This window comes from Sturnus vulgaris, chromosome 1 (assembly GCF_052056855.1).
Source record: "Sturnus vulgaris isolate bStuVul1 chromosome 1, bStuVul1.hap1, whole genome shotgun sequence".
NCBI lineage: Eukaryota > Metazoa > Chordata > Aves > Passeriformes > Sturnidae > Sturnus > Sturnus vulgaris.
The window spans coordinates 6239637-6257667 of record NC_142243.1 but is presented as its reverse complement, the minus strand read 5'-3'; the positions used below and the strand labels follow the sequence as shown (position 1 = coordinate 6257667).

The 18031-nt window shown below is 42.0% G+C and overlaps 1 protein-coding gene across 7 annotated transcripts in view; it reads left to right on the top strand.

The window, feature by feature from the left end:
* PRKAG2 (protein kinase AMP-activated non-catalytic subunit gamma 2) overlaps positions 1 to 18031 on the top strand; it is a 209934-nt gene that overhangs the window by 136746 nt on the left and 55157 nt on the right. For all 7 annotated transcript variants that reach the window (XM_014873672.2, XM_088158335.1, XM_088158064.1 and 4 more), the window contains one exon: positions 6493 to 6707. In XM_014873672.2, coding sequence (XP_014729158.1) covers positions 6493 to 6707 — 215 coding nt within the window. The remainder of the gene's footprint in view (positions 1 to 6492; positions 6708 to 18031) is intronic.

Below are 18031 nucleotides of genomic sequence, written 5' to 3'. Positions count from 1 at the left end.
GCACTTGTGCTGGCAAGGTACACGTTGTCTGTGTTTCTGGCTGAGTCTTGGCCGCAGCCATCTGGTGTCTGACGAAGTCTTGGTGCTGAGTCTCTCAGTATAATTACCATGCCGAGTTAATTATTCGTGCCAGCCCAGGCACTTATTCAGTGACTACCTCAACCATTACCAGGACCTCTTCATTCATCACCTGTCAGGCTGTCCAACAGCAATGGAATGTGCATTTGGCCGTCTCAAAAAGAAGCCATTCTTTGCCATCAAGCTTGTGAGTGATCCCCCTTTCTTTGCTCTGAATTATTTGGCCGTGGTCTTTTCTCCAGTATTTGCAAGATAAAGGAGAAGCATTGGCAGAAAATTAGTAGTTAGAAGCCAGGCTGGAACCTTGCTGCCAATGAGAACTAGAAAAAGCCCATCCGGAGGGATGCTCTCCAGCAGGATTTCTGGTCTTGGATCTCATGTGTTTATTGCTTTATGAGCTGACGTAATTTGTCAAGTCTCTCCAGATTTGACAAGTACATTTAACAAATGTAAGATAACCAATGTGGAAGATGCTCTGTCTAATCATCATTGCAGGAGAGATCTTCAGTAAACTCCTTTAAGGATACAGCATGATCTTTTTTAAAGGATACAGACAAGAGTTTCTCCTAATCAGCCTTTCCTCATAATAGGGCCTTGAGATCTTCAGAAAGAAGAACAATTTTCAAAACTTTGCTAATTAAACTCTTCAGCTCCTAATTTTCTCAGTTTTATGAGGGAAAGGTGTTGCATTGCAGATTCCACAGATACAAGTGTGGTTTTGGCACATAAATAGACCACAAGTGGAGTAGGACAGGTTGAATTTTGGATACCAATGGGGCTTTGTCTTTGGTTTTACAAAGTGAAACAGCATCTGAAACAAAAGCTGGAGCTTTCAGAGTCAGATATTTCTATGGCTGAGACCACTTAAGAAGTGGTTTCCTTTAGTACTACTACTACACTTTTCAAACTACCATAAATAAATTAGATGTTTTAGATTTTTTTGTTGTTGTTGTTTCAAAAATATAAATTTTCCTGTTAAATTTTCGGGCATATGATATTTTAATTACTTAAGAGGCGTATTTTTATCTTCCTCTGCTTCATGAAAGCATCAGAAACGTGTTTTTGCAAATAAGTAAGTTTCCCATTGAGTGGTGTACCCACTACATGGAAAGCCATGGAGCTGTTTAAGTAAGATTGAAACAAGTGCATTTGCTAATGCAGCTGGGATAGATGCTGCTCAGCTGGAACCAGGGAGCTTGGAAGGGCCATTATATGGGTGATACAGTGTCAATCACAGCTAAAGGCTATAGGGTTCAAGAGTAGGAGCTGGAATTCTTATATGGTGGGAGGCACCTGAACTGGTGTGTAAGTGACAATCTTAGATAAAACAGGAAATTTCCTGGGCAGTATCCATGCTATTTTTTGGTACAATAACTCTTCAGGTTTACTCTGCAGACTTAATTTACTATTTTAAAACTAACGGGTATTTTACAACACTTAGTGCCAATGTCACTGTTTGGATGGAAACTGGCAGTAGCCATTTACCTGTTGATGGGTTCAGAGCTTTACTGCCATTAAGTGGCATTAAACCTCATTTCACATAATTTGCATTGATTTGCTTATGTGTCAGAATTAACATAGCATTGTGTCTGAAGAGTGAATCAGCTTAATGAACCAGCAGCTCAACTCAGATTCCCTTGTGCTGCAGGGTACTTAAAATTCAGCAGCCACAGCCTGCCGCCTTCTCTGTTTCACTGCCAGCTGAGAATGCAAATGAAAGGACAGCGTTGTCCTGGGAAAAAGTCAAGACAAAAAGTGTCACATGGAGACACTGCAAATGGAAATTCCTTTTTGAGGTTTTTTTGCTTTGGTTTGCTTTTTTGGTTTTTTTTTGTTTGTTTGTTTGTTGGTTGGTTTGTTGGTTTTTTTGCTGAGAAGTTTCACTCTAAATGGTAAATGAATATGTCCATATATATAAACTCAGAAAACTGTTTTAGCCACAATTTTATGTATTAGCAGTGTTATTATTTGCTTGATCAGGTACAGGATGAGAGAATACTGAAGTGTGATTCCTAAGGAAAGTGCAAAGAGCAATTTCATTTTCATGGCCAGTAACTCTCTCCCATTTCAGCACCTTTAGCACACAAATGTAAAAGTTTGAGGGCAGGCTGCTGGCTCCACCCTTAGGGCCCTCAATGGGGAGTGTGACTCTATTACTGTCCCCCGAAGCCAAACCTCTCTAAAGGAGTGTTAGCACATCCCTGAAATCCCTTCCAGCATCCTATGGGGGCAGGTGGCTCCAAAGGTTCATGGGGGCAGCAGCTGTTTTTCCTTCTGGAAAAAGGGTGGATGAAAAGGAAGGCTTTGGCAGGAATCACTGGGCTGTGAGCATCCTGCCTCCCAGAAACCACCAGATGCATCCTGCCAGGTCAGGCATGAAATGTAGGTGACAGAACTCATTGTGGGTGTCACCCTGGGAATGTAGGAAATGTATGAGGGCATCCACCCTTCTTCCCCTGGGAGTACACGGGTGACAGCACAGCACTTCATCCTTTCCTGTTATGTATCAGTGGAGGGCTGGTTTGGATCAGCATGCCCAAGTACGTGGGTGAAAAACTTAATGCTGTGCAAAATAAGGGCTTTATTTAAGAGAAATTGTTGTAAATACCTGGAGAAATTGGTTCTGTATGTCTGTACCAGCCAGTGCTGGGTGTGAGTTGAGCCAAAGGTGTGGGCACTGCCATTGCAGCAGCTCTTCTTGGGGCTCTTGCATCCCACCCATGATGCATGATGCCTTGATCCCAGCTGAAGTTGCTCAAACAGGGGCACAGAACTGAGTGCTGGGCCATCCCTGTTTGCTGTCCCTGTCACAGGGGAAAGGCAGCTGGAGACAGCCCCATTCTGATCAAAGTCTAGTGCTATCTAGTTCTGTCAGGATCCATGTAAAGTTGGAATATGAAGGTTGTTTCAAACCACATATTCATATGCATAATCAGTTATACAAATATTATACTTATGATCCATCAATTCAGAGACCACAAAGTTATTCTCTTTATTTGCTCTTGTTTTGTCCCAAGAAAGGTAATGTGAGAATGAATCAGAATAAAGCAAAACTCTTGGCTTTTTTCAGAACTGGATAGGGTTAATCAATAGGAAATATAGAATCATTGAATCATCATATGTTTTGGGTTGCAAGAGACCTTAAAGATCATCCAGTTCCAACCCCAAAGGACAAACCCTTTTGTTAGCCAGAGACACAGCAACCAATCTGCAAGACCTTTTCCTCTCTTTTTAATTTTTTTCTAAAATTCTTTTCTGCTATAAAAAATGGGACAGCTATTTAGTTTCATAACATGAAAACACCACATTTTGTTCATATTGTTACTAGAACTAGTAGGGTTTGTAGCTAATGTCAAAGTTTGTTTTTCCCTCAAATCCTACATACATACTGAATTGTTTCTGCTTCATTATAGAAGAATCCTGAATTGTTGTCTGGTTTTCCCTGCTTAATTGTTTTAAATACATTATCCCAAATAAACTGGTTTTAGCCATGGGTTAGAGCTGTATCTTGTCTCTTCACTAGATTCCTTCTGCTGTAGTAGAGCAGGACATTTACTGAATGTACAGATAACAATATATTTATACCAGTGCTGCTGTTGAGTTGTCAGTCCAATAGGCCTAATGTTAATACAAAGTCCTGTTACTCCTGAACTGATTTTGTTCTGGAGATATATTACAGATTTTCATTCTTTGATGTGGAAGGCTTTATAAAAAGACTTCATAGGGTTTAGGGTGTTGGGCTGTATCACAGCAGCCAAAAGTATTTTGTTGTAATATTCGTAAAAAATTAAGCACTTCCTATGTGATTATGACTTCAATCTCAGTATTGTACAAATGTAAATAACACAGATACCACAATAATGCTATGAGGGAGGCTTCTAAAAGATTGAAAAGCTTAATTACATTAATTTTATCTAGTACTCTGCAAAATAATTATATTTTTCCCTCCAACTCTGTGCAGAAACTGAGTCACAGACAAATTGGATCTCAGATGTATTAGGGTGTGCCTCACAGTGAATACTTTATGTTTGAAGTGCCTGGTTGGAACAAACAGTTCTAGGGCTCAGTGTGCTGGGGTCACAGATGCTCTTCATCCATAAAAACTCCTGCCAAGTATCCAAGGCTGGCATCCAAAAGGAGATGCACCACCAGTGAACATCCTTGTAAGATGGACACCACGTTGTCTGTCCTGCCTGGGCTGTTTCATGTCTGTGAGGAGGTGACAGCAGCTTTCACAGTATGTAAGAGATGTTACTTCCCTGGTCCCATTTGGTCCACTCGTCCCTGTGTCCTACAGATGTCCTCTGCACTTGGCAGGCCAGCCTTGCTTGGCTGCTGAGTGTGTGGTTTCTGTATGTCTGGTAAAAGCTCTTCTGGCAGAGCCTCTCTGCACTGGAAATGGTTCTTGTGGACTTGCTGAATACATTAGCACACAATGAACACATCCCAGCAGCAAGACTTGAAGATCTAATGGTGTTTTTCTCCCTTTTAGTGGTTTTCCATTTGCATCAATTACAGCTCTCTCAACCCCCAATCTGAGCACTCAGGGAACATTTGTTCCATAAAGACAGAGGAACATCTTCCCCAGAATTGCTTATTTAAATTTGTCTGTAAGCAAAAACTGAACAGGCAAGTTAGGTGTCCTTTCAATCCTTAAGGAAGTGGAAACTCTCTCCAGCCCCCCTGAAATGAGCAGGGGTTGAGGACATTAAAAATGCCAGGGTGGTTATTCTTGCCTCACTCCATGGCATGTCACATCTGCCAACATCTGTACCTGCCCCCAACCCCAGCCTCCTCTGGGCCTGTGGTATTGCTGCTTGACTGGCAGGGCTGCAGGGCTCCTTAAAAATCAAATTAAATGGAAGTCCAGCTGCAAGTTTGGAAAAGGACCAAAGATAGGGACTGAGTAGGGGGTCCTTTTTGATTCCAGCAAAGCTAAAATTTATCAGTGAGAATTAAGACTTTCTTTGAAAGAAATAAATACAGTATCCTGTACCACTAAACCCACTATTAATAAAACATATTAGAGGCTAATTATTTTGCAGATTTCATGTTGACTGACTCTATAATAATAGAGTTAAGTCTCTTATTATGTAAAAGCCATCAAGAAGGGTTGTTTTCAAAGAAGAGTAATAGGTAAAGAACAGTTACCCATATTACATGTTAATTCCTTTAAACACAGAATGCTAACTCTTCCCCAGATATGTCAGGAGTGATCATTTCTTCAAGTAATAGATCCCTCCCTGAGCTGTTGGACAGCCTGTGTTCCAAGTGTAGGAACTTAGGAAAAAACTTCTGGTGCAATAATCTCTGATGGAGCCCTGAAAGCTCACAGCAAGGAGCCAGATTTACCATGAAAATGCAACATTATGTTCTCAAACACTCCTTTGAGTGGCCTGGGACTTTATGTTCATTAATCTGCTCTCTTTTGATGAGCTTGAGTCCCCTTTGGACTAACTGATCATCTACACAAATCTATGGAAGCACAAGAAATGAGCCAAATTCAGAGGTCTTACAGCCCACTTAAAAATACATATCCCAGTTCAGCCTCATGGTTTTTATGATCTAAGTCTGTCCTGATTTATGCTGGCACCACAGAACACCCTTGGTTTGCTGATGTACATGTAACCAGAAACACAGATGTTGGAACCTGAATTTTCTGACAGGTGGCGGATGTCTGCTGGTTCTTAAATGGGAAATAAACACAGTTCAAATCTGTTTGTTCACAGTTCAGAGCTGCCCTAGGAACATAATCAAAAATACGGCTGGGGTACATACACGTGTCAAATAAAAACAGGGTGACCACAAGAGAAATTATCTGCTGCTGACACTGAGTTTTGGCAATAGATAAGATCAATCTTTCCCCTCAAAGGCAGCTGAAAACAATTTTAGTTTGTGCAAAGGTTGTACAAGAGCTTTACAGAAAGCAAACTGAGGCTCAGGAGAAATATGCCCTGTTCTTTCTGTCTGTGCTCCTAATTGTATTTTAACTGCTGGCTGAGTTACTGTTAAAATAATGAAAAAGAAGAAAAAAACCCAACATTAAGGGTTTTGAGCCACGTGCCATGAGATAAAGGTAATCCTGAGACTCACAGGAGTATTAAAATAATAACAATAAAGTAATACCCGTGCTGAGTATCATTTTAGAAATAAGCAATCAGACAGGAGGTTAATCCATCACAAACATCCAGCACTCCCATCTTGCCACTGTGCCTCCCTGTAGTGGATCAGACAGTTCAACCAGCTTAAAAGGGTTTTAATGGCAAGGCACAGATTCCCTTCTGTAAACAAGGAGGTGAGATCCCTACTTTTAGTTTGGGGAAATGTGATTAAGAAGTACAGGATTTCTCTAAAGCTGAGATCTCCCTCTGCTTTTTACCTGAACTGATCTTTGGTCATTATTGTTGTTCACAGCCTCTGGCCTCTCCTCTTCTCCATCTACCCCAACACAAGTGACCAAGCAGCCCACGTTTCCTCTGGAATCTTACAAGCATGAGCCTGAGAGACTGGAAACACGGATTCACTGTTCCTCGCCTCCAGACACAGGGCAGAGATTTTCTCTGCCTCCATCACAAAGCGCAGCCAAGCCTCCCATCATGACACCAGCTCCCTGTGCTACCTCAAAACCAGTAAGTAAAGTCTGTGTCCAGTTTTCCACTGGGAAATGTGTAGGGCTGTGTGTGGACTGTGCCTTGTGTTACAACTGATGGGCTGCAGTGTGCTTGTCCATGCTGGGGGACAGAATGAGAACACGGCTTTTCCCTTCAGTTTACTTCAGATTTTGGCTGAGAGGGCACTGGGAATTTAAAGGTGGTGTCTCCCTTCTGATTTACCCAAATAGTAACTAATCTTTGCACTACTTTCAAAGTGATTTTTGTAATGGCTTCGGATCCCAGGATGCACTGCTGAGATGCCACCCCAGAGATGGACAAAATTTTATTGTGGATTTTTTTTTTTATCTCCCTTAAGAAGAGCTGATGAGAGTGTTAGCAGCCAAAGAGAGCATATAAAAAAGAAATTCACAGTCTGAGCTGCAGGAGTTCTGAGTTCCTGCTGCCTCTGGAGTCTGAGATGACTGGGACAGCTGGTGACTAATGGCACAGTTTGCTATCACACCTCCTGCCCCAGCTCAGAGGGTAGAAAAGGAAGGGGAGCACTACCACGGCATTTATCCAGCCTCCCACATAGCAAAGGTGTCTTAATAAAAGTGGTTTCTTCAGTTCCTGGTAATGCATGAACTCAGCAGTTCCGATTTCCAGCCTCTGATATTCTCCAGTTCTGCATAGCTCTGTGCCTCCTCCCCTCTCCCTTGGCCAGCCTGAGCCTCAGAGGCATCACTCTCCTTTTCTTTCTCCTCTGTCTTTTTGCCCCCTTTTCCTTTTCTGTTAATTCCTTCACATTACCTGTGTCTTTCCATTTCTCTGACTCATGGAACCAGCAGACCTTGATCTATCACCAGGGTAAACTACCCTGCAGCTGTCTTGCCCAGCTTTTATTCCTTTTTTCCCCCTCCAAAATATAAAATCTACAGCATGTTTTTGTATCCAGAAATCTAGAACTGTAAAGGGCATACAGGTTCATGAGGTCAGTTGCTCTGTTGAACAGCTACAAGTTCTGTTTCATTCCAGTTCTCAGTAATTTATTTAAAAGCAGGAAGTTTCCTCCCACTCACCCATGGGAAAGCTGTTCCAGGATCTGGACAAGTAACACAGCAATCCCAAAGACTTTTTGTTTTGTGTGAGGTACCTGCAGTAGCAGCAGCTGTTGAGATGCTGAAAGCATTTGGGTCCTGGATCACAGTTCATCTGCTGCTTTCAACTCATTCCCACACATCCCATAAAGCACCTGCCCCTTCTGTAAAGGTTACAAAGTCTTTGATTTTCAACATCATTTCTTTCATGGACGGGTTATAACTGTTTTCTCTTATAATTAATGGCCATTTTCATTCATTGTTTGCTACATCCTGTTGTACCAGTAGCCAACCTTTGTTTTTTTAGATTAAGCAAGACAAACTCTCCCTAAAAATTACAGACTTTCTGTTCTGCAATGCAAAAGTAAATCATTAAAGTATTAAATAAAATAAGTCCTACATTTACAGTTAGGGAACTCCAGCAGTAACTTTTCTGCAGCCAGCTCACTGCCTTTCCATGTAGGTATATTCTTGGATACAGAAATTATTAAACCCAAAGGTTTGTAGCATACAAAAATATTTTGGGTAGGTTTTAGTCAATCAGTTATATTATTTGCATATGAATGTGTTCATCTGTGTTATGGAGCTACAGAAGAGTCTTTTGTACCTATTAGAATAGAAGTGAGGAAACAGCATAATCTTAGCACATTCCACTGACTGAAGGACTGAAAAGTTTGTTTTGTTTTTGATTATTTGCTGATTCAGACAACACGAAGTTGAGAAGAAGATGCCAGAATAAAGAAACAGAATTCTCAGCAGGTTTTTATGAACAGTTGTGGTTGTATATATGTACAAGAGAGAGTCTGGAGGGGTAGCTCAGAATGCTGGACTCAATTCTCTCCTGATCAGAAGATACAGAAATATGTGGGATGTGTAGCACTTGATTGTCTGGTACCCTCTGTACTCGTTTATGTCTGAGAGCAGTGAGTGTGCAGAGCTGCCAGTGAATCATTAGGGTTCTGGTTTACTTGGCAATAAATGTCAGCAGCCACAGAGCAGTGAGGAACAAAGCTCTGGATGTTTAATTTTCAACAGAGAGTGGATGGAGAGATTAGATTTGCCATTCTCTTCTAGGAGAAACTGTTAGAGAGAAAGGCTGAGCTCCTGCAGGACACGAATCTGAAGCTGATGAGTGTTCTCTCACTGTCGTGTATTTTGATCCCTGCAAATTATTGACCCAACATTCCTTTGCAAATACAATAGCAGTAAACAAATATTCTTGACTTGACTGTGTTTCAAACATTTCATTTATTCGGAGCTGTGTTAATAAATACATTATTTCACAATCTCGTGCCATAAACAAATCTGTAAGAGGCAAAGTCAGTTTCTTCTTTGCTTACATCACTATTTGCTGGCAGAGCAATTTCAGTTATTTTAAAAACACACTATAAATTTTATGATAAATGGTTTCATAGTGGCCATGCTATGTTGACAGCTGAAATGAGAAGTTGACTCTTATCTACAGGGCTCTGTCAACTTAAATCTCATTTACTTATTACATTGCTTAACTGATAATGATAATGTGTGAGACCCCAGAATTATTATAAATTATTCATGATTGCTGTATATATATTGCAGTAGGAAAGAGAAACCCTTGGACCCAGACCCGGAAATATTATTAAAAAAAAAAAGAAAACAAAACAGAAGAAAATATAACTATAGGAAGATATATAGTATCAGGACTCAGAATTAGTCTTAGTCCAATATTATAATTAATGGCATTTGAAGCTGGTTCTGAAATTTTTTACCTGTCTGAGACTTGGGTGCAAAATGGTTAAATTTGTTCAGAAAGAGAGAAGACATGGAGAGAAGAATAAAAATATACCTATTTCCCAGCAGATGTAACCAAAACCTTTCCTGCTTTAGTAGCACTTCCAACAGTGGGTATTTTCACGTGATTTTTAAGCCTTTGATTCTGAGGAGGGGAATAAATAGTGGGAGACAGTTCATGAGTGAGGGAGATCCTCCTTCAGCAAGTATCTTCTCAACACAGTACACAAAGCTCAGCAATTAACCTCATGCTAAATGGATGTCTGTGGTAATCACCAGGGTCTGGATTTATCCCACCTAACTTTAGAAACCTTTCTGAGCTGCTTAAGCTTGGAGTGCAGTAGCTGCAGTTGTCTCTGTATCCCCCAGAGAGGCATTGGCAGGGGATGGATCAGATCCCCAGGGGGCTGAGGAGCCCCTGGGGCTGACTCTGAAGGAAGAGATTGACTCTGGGTGTTGCATTTCTGATCCAGGCACTCCTCAGATGCCCAAAGCTGGAAGTGCTGGGGCTGTCACACACCACTGCAGCAGCTCTGCCAGGCTTCCCCTGCATGTCTAAGTGTTCCTAGTGGCTGAGTTAGGTTATAATGAGAAATTGAGCTGATAAGAGATCAAAGCTGTGCCTAAAGATTACTGTGCACTGCATTAAACGGCAAAGGAGCAATTTGATTTCTCACAATGCAGTTCATAACTCTGTACTTTGGCCTTGTGTTGTTTGGATGGTGTAACCTTCAGGCAGTAAGTGGTAAATGATAACTCTTCTCTAGTGTGACATTACGAACCATGAAAGGAATGCAGAGAGGTTGCAAATTGAGGAAGGAACCTGTTTGCCCTGTTTCCACCTTGTCTGTATTTTGAAGTGGAATGTGGTACGTTGGGCATTATGTGCTTGTATCCTTATCTTTCATCCTTTCTTCTTCCTCTGATGCATAAGACACTGTGAAAATAGCACTACTCCCTGCAAACACAAGCATTTCTGTGTTACCTCATCTCCTGGTTTCCCCTTCCCCAGCATGAGAGGAGCCCAGGCCAGAAGGTGCTGGCTCCAGCCTGGAGAGTTGCCTTTGGGGTCTCTCTTGGTGGAAAACAAAAGCTGGGGCTTCCTCTGCTCACAAGAAGTTGACAAAGTCAGAACATGCCTACAAATGGTCCTTTCCATATGACTGTGTAGTGAGCCACTGTCCTCCAAATAACTTCCAAGCCAAGTAATTTCCCAGAATGTCCTTAACAAGAAGGAGGAAAAGTCAGCCAGAAGGTGCTCAGAGACTCACTCACCTTGTGTGAGTGAGTCCTGTTAAAACTGCAGGCAGAGCACACAGAAGGGAGTCTGGCCTGTATTCATTTTGCACAGTCCTTGCTGCTCCAGCATATGGGAGAGGAGAGATGTAATGTACAGCTGGGACTCTCTTCCAGTCCTGGATAAAAGGGAGAAACCAGATTGTTCCTGCAGCTACTCTCTTGTTAAACAGTAGCAGTTCCCTGCAAAGCTATTCATGCTGTTTCTTAGCCAAAGTGTAGTAAACTCCAAAACAGGGCTGTGAACTTGTTCAGTGTGAGAGAGAGCCTGTTACATCACACCCTGTGCTGGCAAGGAGCCTGGGAACCAGGATATGTGCAGCAGGTCCTTTGGTTTGGCTCTCTCCAAAAAGCCATACCACCTATCAGAGCTCCATAATCTGCTGGGTGACTAATGAGGATGAAATCTGATGAAGAGAATGGAAAAGTGTTCTTTGATTCTGAGGCTGTCAGAAAAGAAATGGAAAGGAAAAGGAAAAGGAAAAGGAAAAGGAAAAGGAAAAGGAAAAGGAAAAGGAAAAGGAAAAGGAAAGGGAAAAGGAAAGGGAAAAGGAAAAGGAAAAGGAAAAGGAAAGGAAAGGAAAGGAAAGGAAAGGAAAGGAAAGGAAAGGAAAGGAAAGGAAAGGAAAGGAAAGGAAAGGAAAGGAAAGGAAAGGAAAGGAAAGGAAAGGAAAGGAAAGGAAAGGAAAGGAAAGGAAAGGAAAGGAAAGGAAAGGAAAGGGAAAGGGAAAGGGAAAGAGAAAGAGAAAGGGAAAGGAAAAGTACAGGCTGGGGGAAAAGGAATCCAATTTTCCGATGTACCAGAACTCCTTATTTCAGTATTCCTGTGGTTTAAGGCAGTGTATGAAGAGTGCCAAGACACTACTGTGATTCAGCTATGATTCACACCACAGTAAACTGATCACCAAAATTAGAGCCCCAGAGGCTGTCATTTACCAGTGACAAAGCTCTGGCTGTGTTGGTGTGTCCAGGCTCCTCTTAAGTGCCTTAATAGCAGCACTCCTGGGAGGTGATTGTGTTCCCTAAGAGATCCCAGGGGCTGTAACAAGTATTCTTATTTAATCCTTTTTCTCTATGGGAGCTGTTGCTATCCATGTGAAAATGAGTTTAAATTTAAAATATTTCTCCAATAGTGGGCACATAACTAATTAGTTGCAAGCCTAGTAAAGGAATCACTCTGTGATGAACCCTACAACAATTAGGAAAATACTGCTGGGAAAATGTTTGGAGCCCACCTGATTTGATTTCCTTTGACAGAGCATGATGGTGGTTCCACTGAATTGAATATAAGTTCATAGCAGAATTATTTAATATGGTTGGAAAGTCCATAGTGAGATTTAATGGGACATAAAGAATAAATGAACCTGAACTTTACGAAAATAGAAAGCTTCAGCTATATCATACTACTTGTTAATCACAGCTCCCATTTTATTAATATTCTGTTTCCTCACTTCACTTTCTCCCTATTAGTCATAACTTTTGTATCCCATTTGGTGTTTTTCTCCCATTTTAGTATTTAGAATATGCAAAAAGCATCTTGTTATCCCTTTCATATTGGCTAATTTGTTGGGTTTTTTTAAAGCTACTTACTTGTTTTAAAAGAGAAAATGGTCAACCACAACCTCCTGAAACACTGGTGTCCTCATATATTTGTATTCTGATTGCAGTGTCCAGATTTGTGCAATCAATCTTACAATGAAGAGAAATTTTATTGCAAAAAGATGATTTTTTCTGCCCTAAGGAAATGTGTGTCTGTGTCAACTTGTGGCTTTTTCTGCAGCTGCAGAAACAATTTCATCAACTATCTATGGGTTCACTCAGTGGAGAATTTATTCTAATGATGTGAAGTCCTACAATTCCTGTTCCTCCTAGTCCTAGATGAAAAGGAGGAAGGCGAGGTGGAAAGGATGAATAGCCAGAATGCTGAGTCCAATCAATTCCCAGCTGCTTTGACAGTTCTCATAAGGCTATAAGTAGCTAAGGCTATTAAAACTAGAGCATCTCTGGGGCTTTTTAAAGATACTCATTGCTACCGAAATCATGACCCCAGCACCTTGAAGACAGAGTTAGTAGCTTAAACCTAAATTACTTTTATCACCCTAAATCCTGCACTATGCATGGTATAAAAAGGCTAAACCTAAGGATCTGGCCTTGTGTGTCTATATAAATAGATATCTTTTGGTTAAGTACCATGATGTAAGAGGGTGCTGGAGGGACAGCCTCATTTTACCCATTGAACTGATTTCTCATGGCACGGTTTATTTTGAATTTTAGACTTGTTAATTTAATAAGCATCCTGTTATTCTGCTTAGAGGATCAGAACTTCTGGTAGGGGTAACCTCCATCAGTGATTAGAAGCTGGATGCCTACTCTGTGATTTAATATAAAGCTGCAGTTTCATGCAGGGTGACTGACGGTTTCTTACCAGCTGTATCTGGACAATTTTGGAACACTAAAATTATTCGCCAGCAGGGCTATTTATTCACAAAGCAGTAGAGATTATAGACCAAAGTTCTCCCATGAAAACAGAAGAGATAAACAGCCTTGAACTTGTTTGGTTGCACCTTTCCTGCTTCTCAATTGGACTAGAGGGAAAGTGACCTAGGAATAAGGAAAAATGCTCATGGAAGGGAACTCTAAGGATTCCTAGTTATTTTCATCTCTCTTAACCCAGTTTTGTTTTTTAGATACACTGTCTTTAATGGCCAACAGAGCTTTAAAGAATGTAAAAGGCTAGTTGATACCAGGAGAAAATTTTCTGCATATATTCCATATTCCTTTCTCACTTCCTCACAACATTCCACAATCCCTTTCTCTGACTGGATGAAATAATCTGGTGAAGTTGGAAGAAATAAAGGGGACATCCCAAATAGGGCTCAATCCTGTCTGGCTTCTTTCTCCCAGCTTTCACATTTTATAATGTCACTACCTGCTTGTGCAAGAGGAGAGCAACAGCTCTTTAAAAATGCAGCTGGTTGATGTGGTTTGGGTTTTTTTTCTTTTAAGATTACAATCAAGCAAGTTTGGCCATTTGAAAGTCAGCTGCACGGGCTGCTGAGTCAGAGGAGGACTAGATACCATCTTGGCAGCAGCCTGGAAAAATGTTTCCATTGTGCTGGTGAAATGAATGCAAAATATTTATTCTTTGAGCTGTTCAAAACAGCAGCTCAGTTCTCAGCTGGAACCGAGGGTGAGGCCATGTGGAAGACATTTGTAGGAAGACAATAATGATTTGTACAGGGCCCAAGGTGTGCATAATCTTATTTTATGATTAACAAAGGACAAGGCTCCAACCATAGGGACTCAGAAGTTGAAGTGTAAACCAGTGAAGTAATCAACAGAGAATAAAGAGAAAAAGTAATGGAGGCAGAAGGTTAGCAAAAGAAAGGGAGGGAGCAGAATTCAGGAGGGGAGGGATTACTTTAGTCTTTTTGCATATTTAGGGTTACAGTAAAGTGCCAGTGCTAAGGTTAATACCTTGTACTTTTGAAATTTTGATCCTACTTTTTCACTTACAACTGCACAAGTCGGGGCATCTGTGGTATGTAGAGAATCTTCTTCCTTGTCCCTCTGAACAGAAAGTTACTAATTGCTATTTTGTGGTATATGAGCACATATGATTCAAGCAGAAAAATAAACATGTTTCTTGCCCTGGGGACCTTATTGTCCAAGAGCCTGATCTAGCAAAACAGGCCAGGCAAATTCTAAAACCGTAAGAAAGCCTTGGCTTAAACAGGGTTGTTCCTAAACACAACTTCCAGTTCATGCTTGCAGAAGAGATTCTAAGTGTAGCCATAACAGAGTTAGCAATGACAGAAGGCACTGAGGAAAGGTAACCTGAAGGTTATAGCACTGGGTTTGGTTGGGGTTGCTATGTATTTATGTTGCTGAATCTCAGGTGCTGTTTTGTTCTGGCTGATGTCAGTGTGGTGATGGCCTTGATCCAGGAAAACACTTAAATGTGTGGTTGGATTTAAGCACAATTCTGTTGGAGTCAACAGTACTGGAGCACTTAAAGCTGTGTGTGTGTCAAGTCACTTTGCTGGATGTGGGTCTTTGTGCAATTTTTATGGTCTATTAGAATATTTTAAAATTGCAACAGCAGGCACTGAATATGAGAAAGGAAGCTGACAAACAGAAGTTGAAAAAAAGAGTTGAAGAAAATATTAAAGATTCAACAAAAAACTAAGTAGACGAGGAGAGGAGAGGAGAGGAGAGGAGAGGAGAGGAGAGGAGAGGAGAGGAGAGGAGAGGAGAGGAGAGGAGAGGAGAGGAGAGGAGAGGAGAGGAGAGGAGAGGAGAGGAGAGGAGAGGAGAGGAGAGGAGAGGAGAGGAGAGGAGAGGAGAGGAGAGGAGAGGAGAGGAGAGGAGAGGAGAGGAGAGGAGAGGAGAGGAGAGGAGAGGAGAGGAGAGGAGAGGAGAGGAGAGGAGAGGAGAGGAGAGGAGAACTCTTGGTGACAATGGAAAATTGCTGCTGAGTGAGTGGCAGGGAGGGCAGCAGCTGGAATATTGCTATCTGCCTCCTGTTGTTTGTCTGGCATTACTTGGAAACATTGATGGTGTCCTACCTTGGGCTCGAGCTCCCTGTGTAAATGGGAAGAGCTACTGATGGAGACGTGGCTTATGAGAGAAGACACCTGACCCCTTTCCTACCCCTTTCCCTTGAGCTTGCCAGAAACAACTGCACAAAAATAAATCCCAACAGCCATCCAGCACACAGGAACAGGACACTGCCAAAGCTGATCTCTTAGGAAGCACTGTGAGGAATATAGAATCACAGAATCATTCCAGCTGGAAAAGACCTCTAAGATCATTGAGTCCAACCTTACACTGATCACGAGTGCCACATCCATTCATTTCTTGAACACCTCCAGGGATGGTGACTCTGCCACCTCCTTGGGCCTCCATTCCAATGTTTAACAACCCTTACCATGAAGAAATTCCTCCTGATGTCTAAACTGAGCCTCCCCTCATGCACCTTGAGGCTGTGGCCTCTTGTCCTCTCACAGTTGCCTGGGAGCAGAGCCTGAGCCCACCTGGCTGCACCCTCCTGTCAGGGAGCTGTAGAGAGCCCCTGGAGCCTCCTTGTCTCCAGGCTAAACATCCCCAGCTCCCTCAGCTCCTGCTAACAGAACTCTCTAGACCTTTCTCCAGCTCCCTTGCCCTTCTCTGGACACTCTCCAGCCCCTCCATGTCTTTCTTGTTGTGAGGGGCTCAGAACTGGACACAGCACATGAGGTGTGACCTCACCTGTGCTCACTGCAGAGGGACAGTCATTTCCCTGGTTCTGCTGGCCACACAATTCTTCATACAAAGCAGCTGCCACAGAAAGTGCACAACTTTCTTTCCTAGAGTATGCCATGAGGGCATAGCTATGGTACAATATAAACTGGTCACTAGGTAGTTTCTTCTATCATCAAGGATTTTATGGGTACAGAGGTTACACTATGAAGATATGGGTGTGTTCTTCAACCTTCTTTTTCTCACATTCTCGAGGATTTAGCTGTTGCTATTTCAGTGAAAAAAATCTTGGAATTCAATGAATGTTTCAGTTGCAGAGTCATTAAGGAAAGCAAGAGTTTGAAGAGGAGAAAAATAGTGCCAGTGGCTGATCAGAGGCCTGGCTGCCACCATCTGCCCCATCAGATGTCTTGTGCAGCCTAAAGTCACTTGGTTTCTCAGTGCCTCAGTTTCCCATTTATAAAAAAATGGGGCTATACTGCTCTAAGTCAGAAATGTTATAATGATAAATACATTAAAAGTTCTACACAATTCAGGTATTTTTTGAACAGGAGCTGCAAGTGGCTTAAGATAATCTAACCATAGACAGAATCTGTTGTGTTTAAAGTTTGTAGCAACAGGCTTTTGCACTGCAGGCTGTAATGTGGCCAGGAAGCCCTCATGTTTTCAGAGCACATGAAGATTTACAAAAAGATCATTGTGAAGTAGACTGCTCTTCTGAGCCCCAGGGAGGCATGTCAGGAAATAATGTCAGCTCTTCACAGACATTTAACTACATACTCAATCTGCATCTAAGGTTACATGCTGTGAACCCAGCGTTTGCCATATCCACACTGGAAGTACCACTGCCCATGAATGAACCTTTGTATCTGCATCCCCACCAGCTCTGCAGGAACATGAGTGTGGTGGCTGGCTTCTGGAGGTGTATCCCTGGTCCTTAGTGTGAAAATAATTTCTATTGTTTTCAATTCTACTTCCTGGAATACAGGGAAAAGCCTTACCACTATTTGCATGTCCCTTTTTGATCTTTTTTGTAGCCATGAAACACTGAGCTCAGGTGCTTGATACACTCTTTGCTCAGCACAGCCCTTGTTTCAGCTCTTCCAGAGAGTGTCAAACCACAGAACCAGCACTGAGCACAATCTGGTTTCACTGGCAGTGTAGCTGGAATGAGGGAAGGATGTAGTTAAGAGGCTGTGAAAAGAGAAAGCATGCATGGCAAAAGGAAGATAACCATTGCATGTTGCTGTCATTGCAGATTTCTTTTGTGCACAACAACAACAACAAAAAAAAAAGAAGCAGCACACAAAAACAAGGCCTGGAGTGATCAGCAGTAGATCTGGAATGAATTCAGGAAGAGGGTTAGGTTCCTCAAGCTATGCACATTCAGTACCATCTGAAAAACAGCTTTTAGTCAAAAATTAATTTACTTGGAGATTACAGGTCAACCGTAGTCTCTGTGTTGAAGGAAGTTTATTAATATATTGTTCTGTTTGTGCATAATAGCAGCTACTGTGAGATAACAAGCCTCCCAAGCCTTAGTGGGGCCCCTGATAGCACTCGTGCCTCGAGTTTGTCAGCTCTGCAGTGGGCTTGAAATCTAAGGCAAACACACAAGTCCCGAGTGCTACAAGGAAGTTCTCCTCAGTGTTCAAAGTCCTGCTAGAACTGCACTGAAAAAATACATCATTATCTTTGCCTGCCTCTTTGAGAGAGCTTCTAGAAGCCTTCCTGGGATCCTCAGTGTGATGAGCACTGCAGAAAGTGGCCACCAGTGTGAGCTGCACATCTTCTGTCTAGCTGCAGTTGCCTGCATCTTGTGCACAGCATCTTGCACCACACGGGGAGTTATTTCTTCAGTCCAGGTCCATGCAAATGTCTTCAAGTTTTATTGAGGTTGTGGGTGACTCAGCTGTGAGCTGAAGGTTGTCTGTATTTCCCAGAAAACCACCTTTG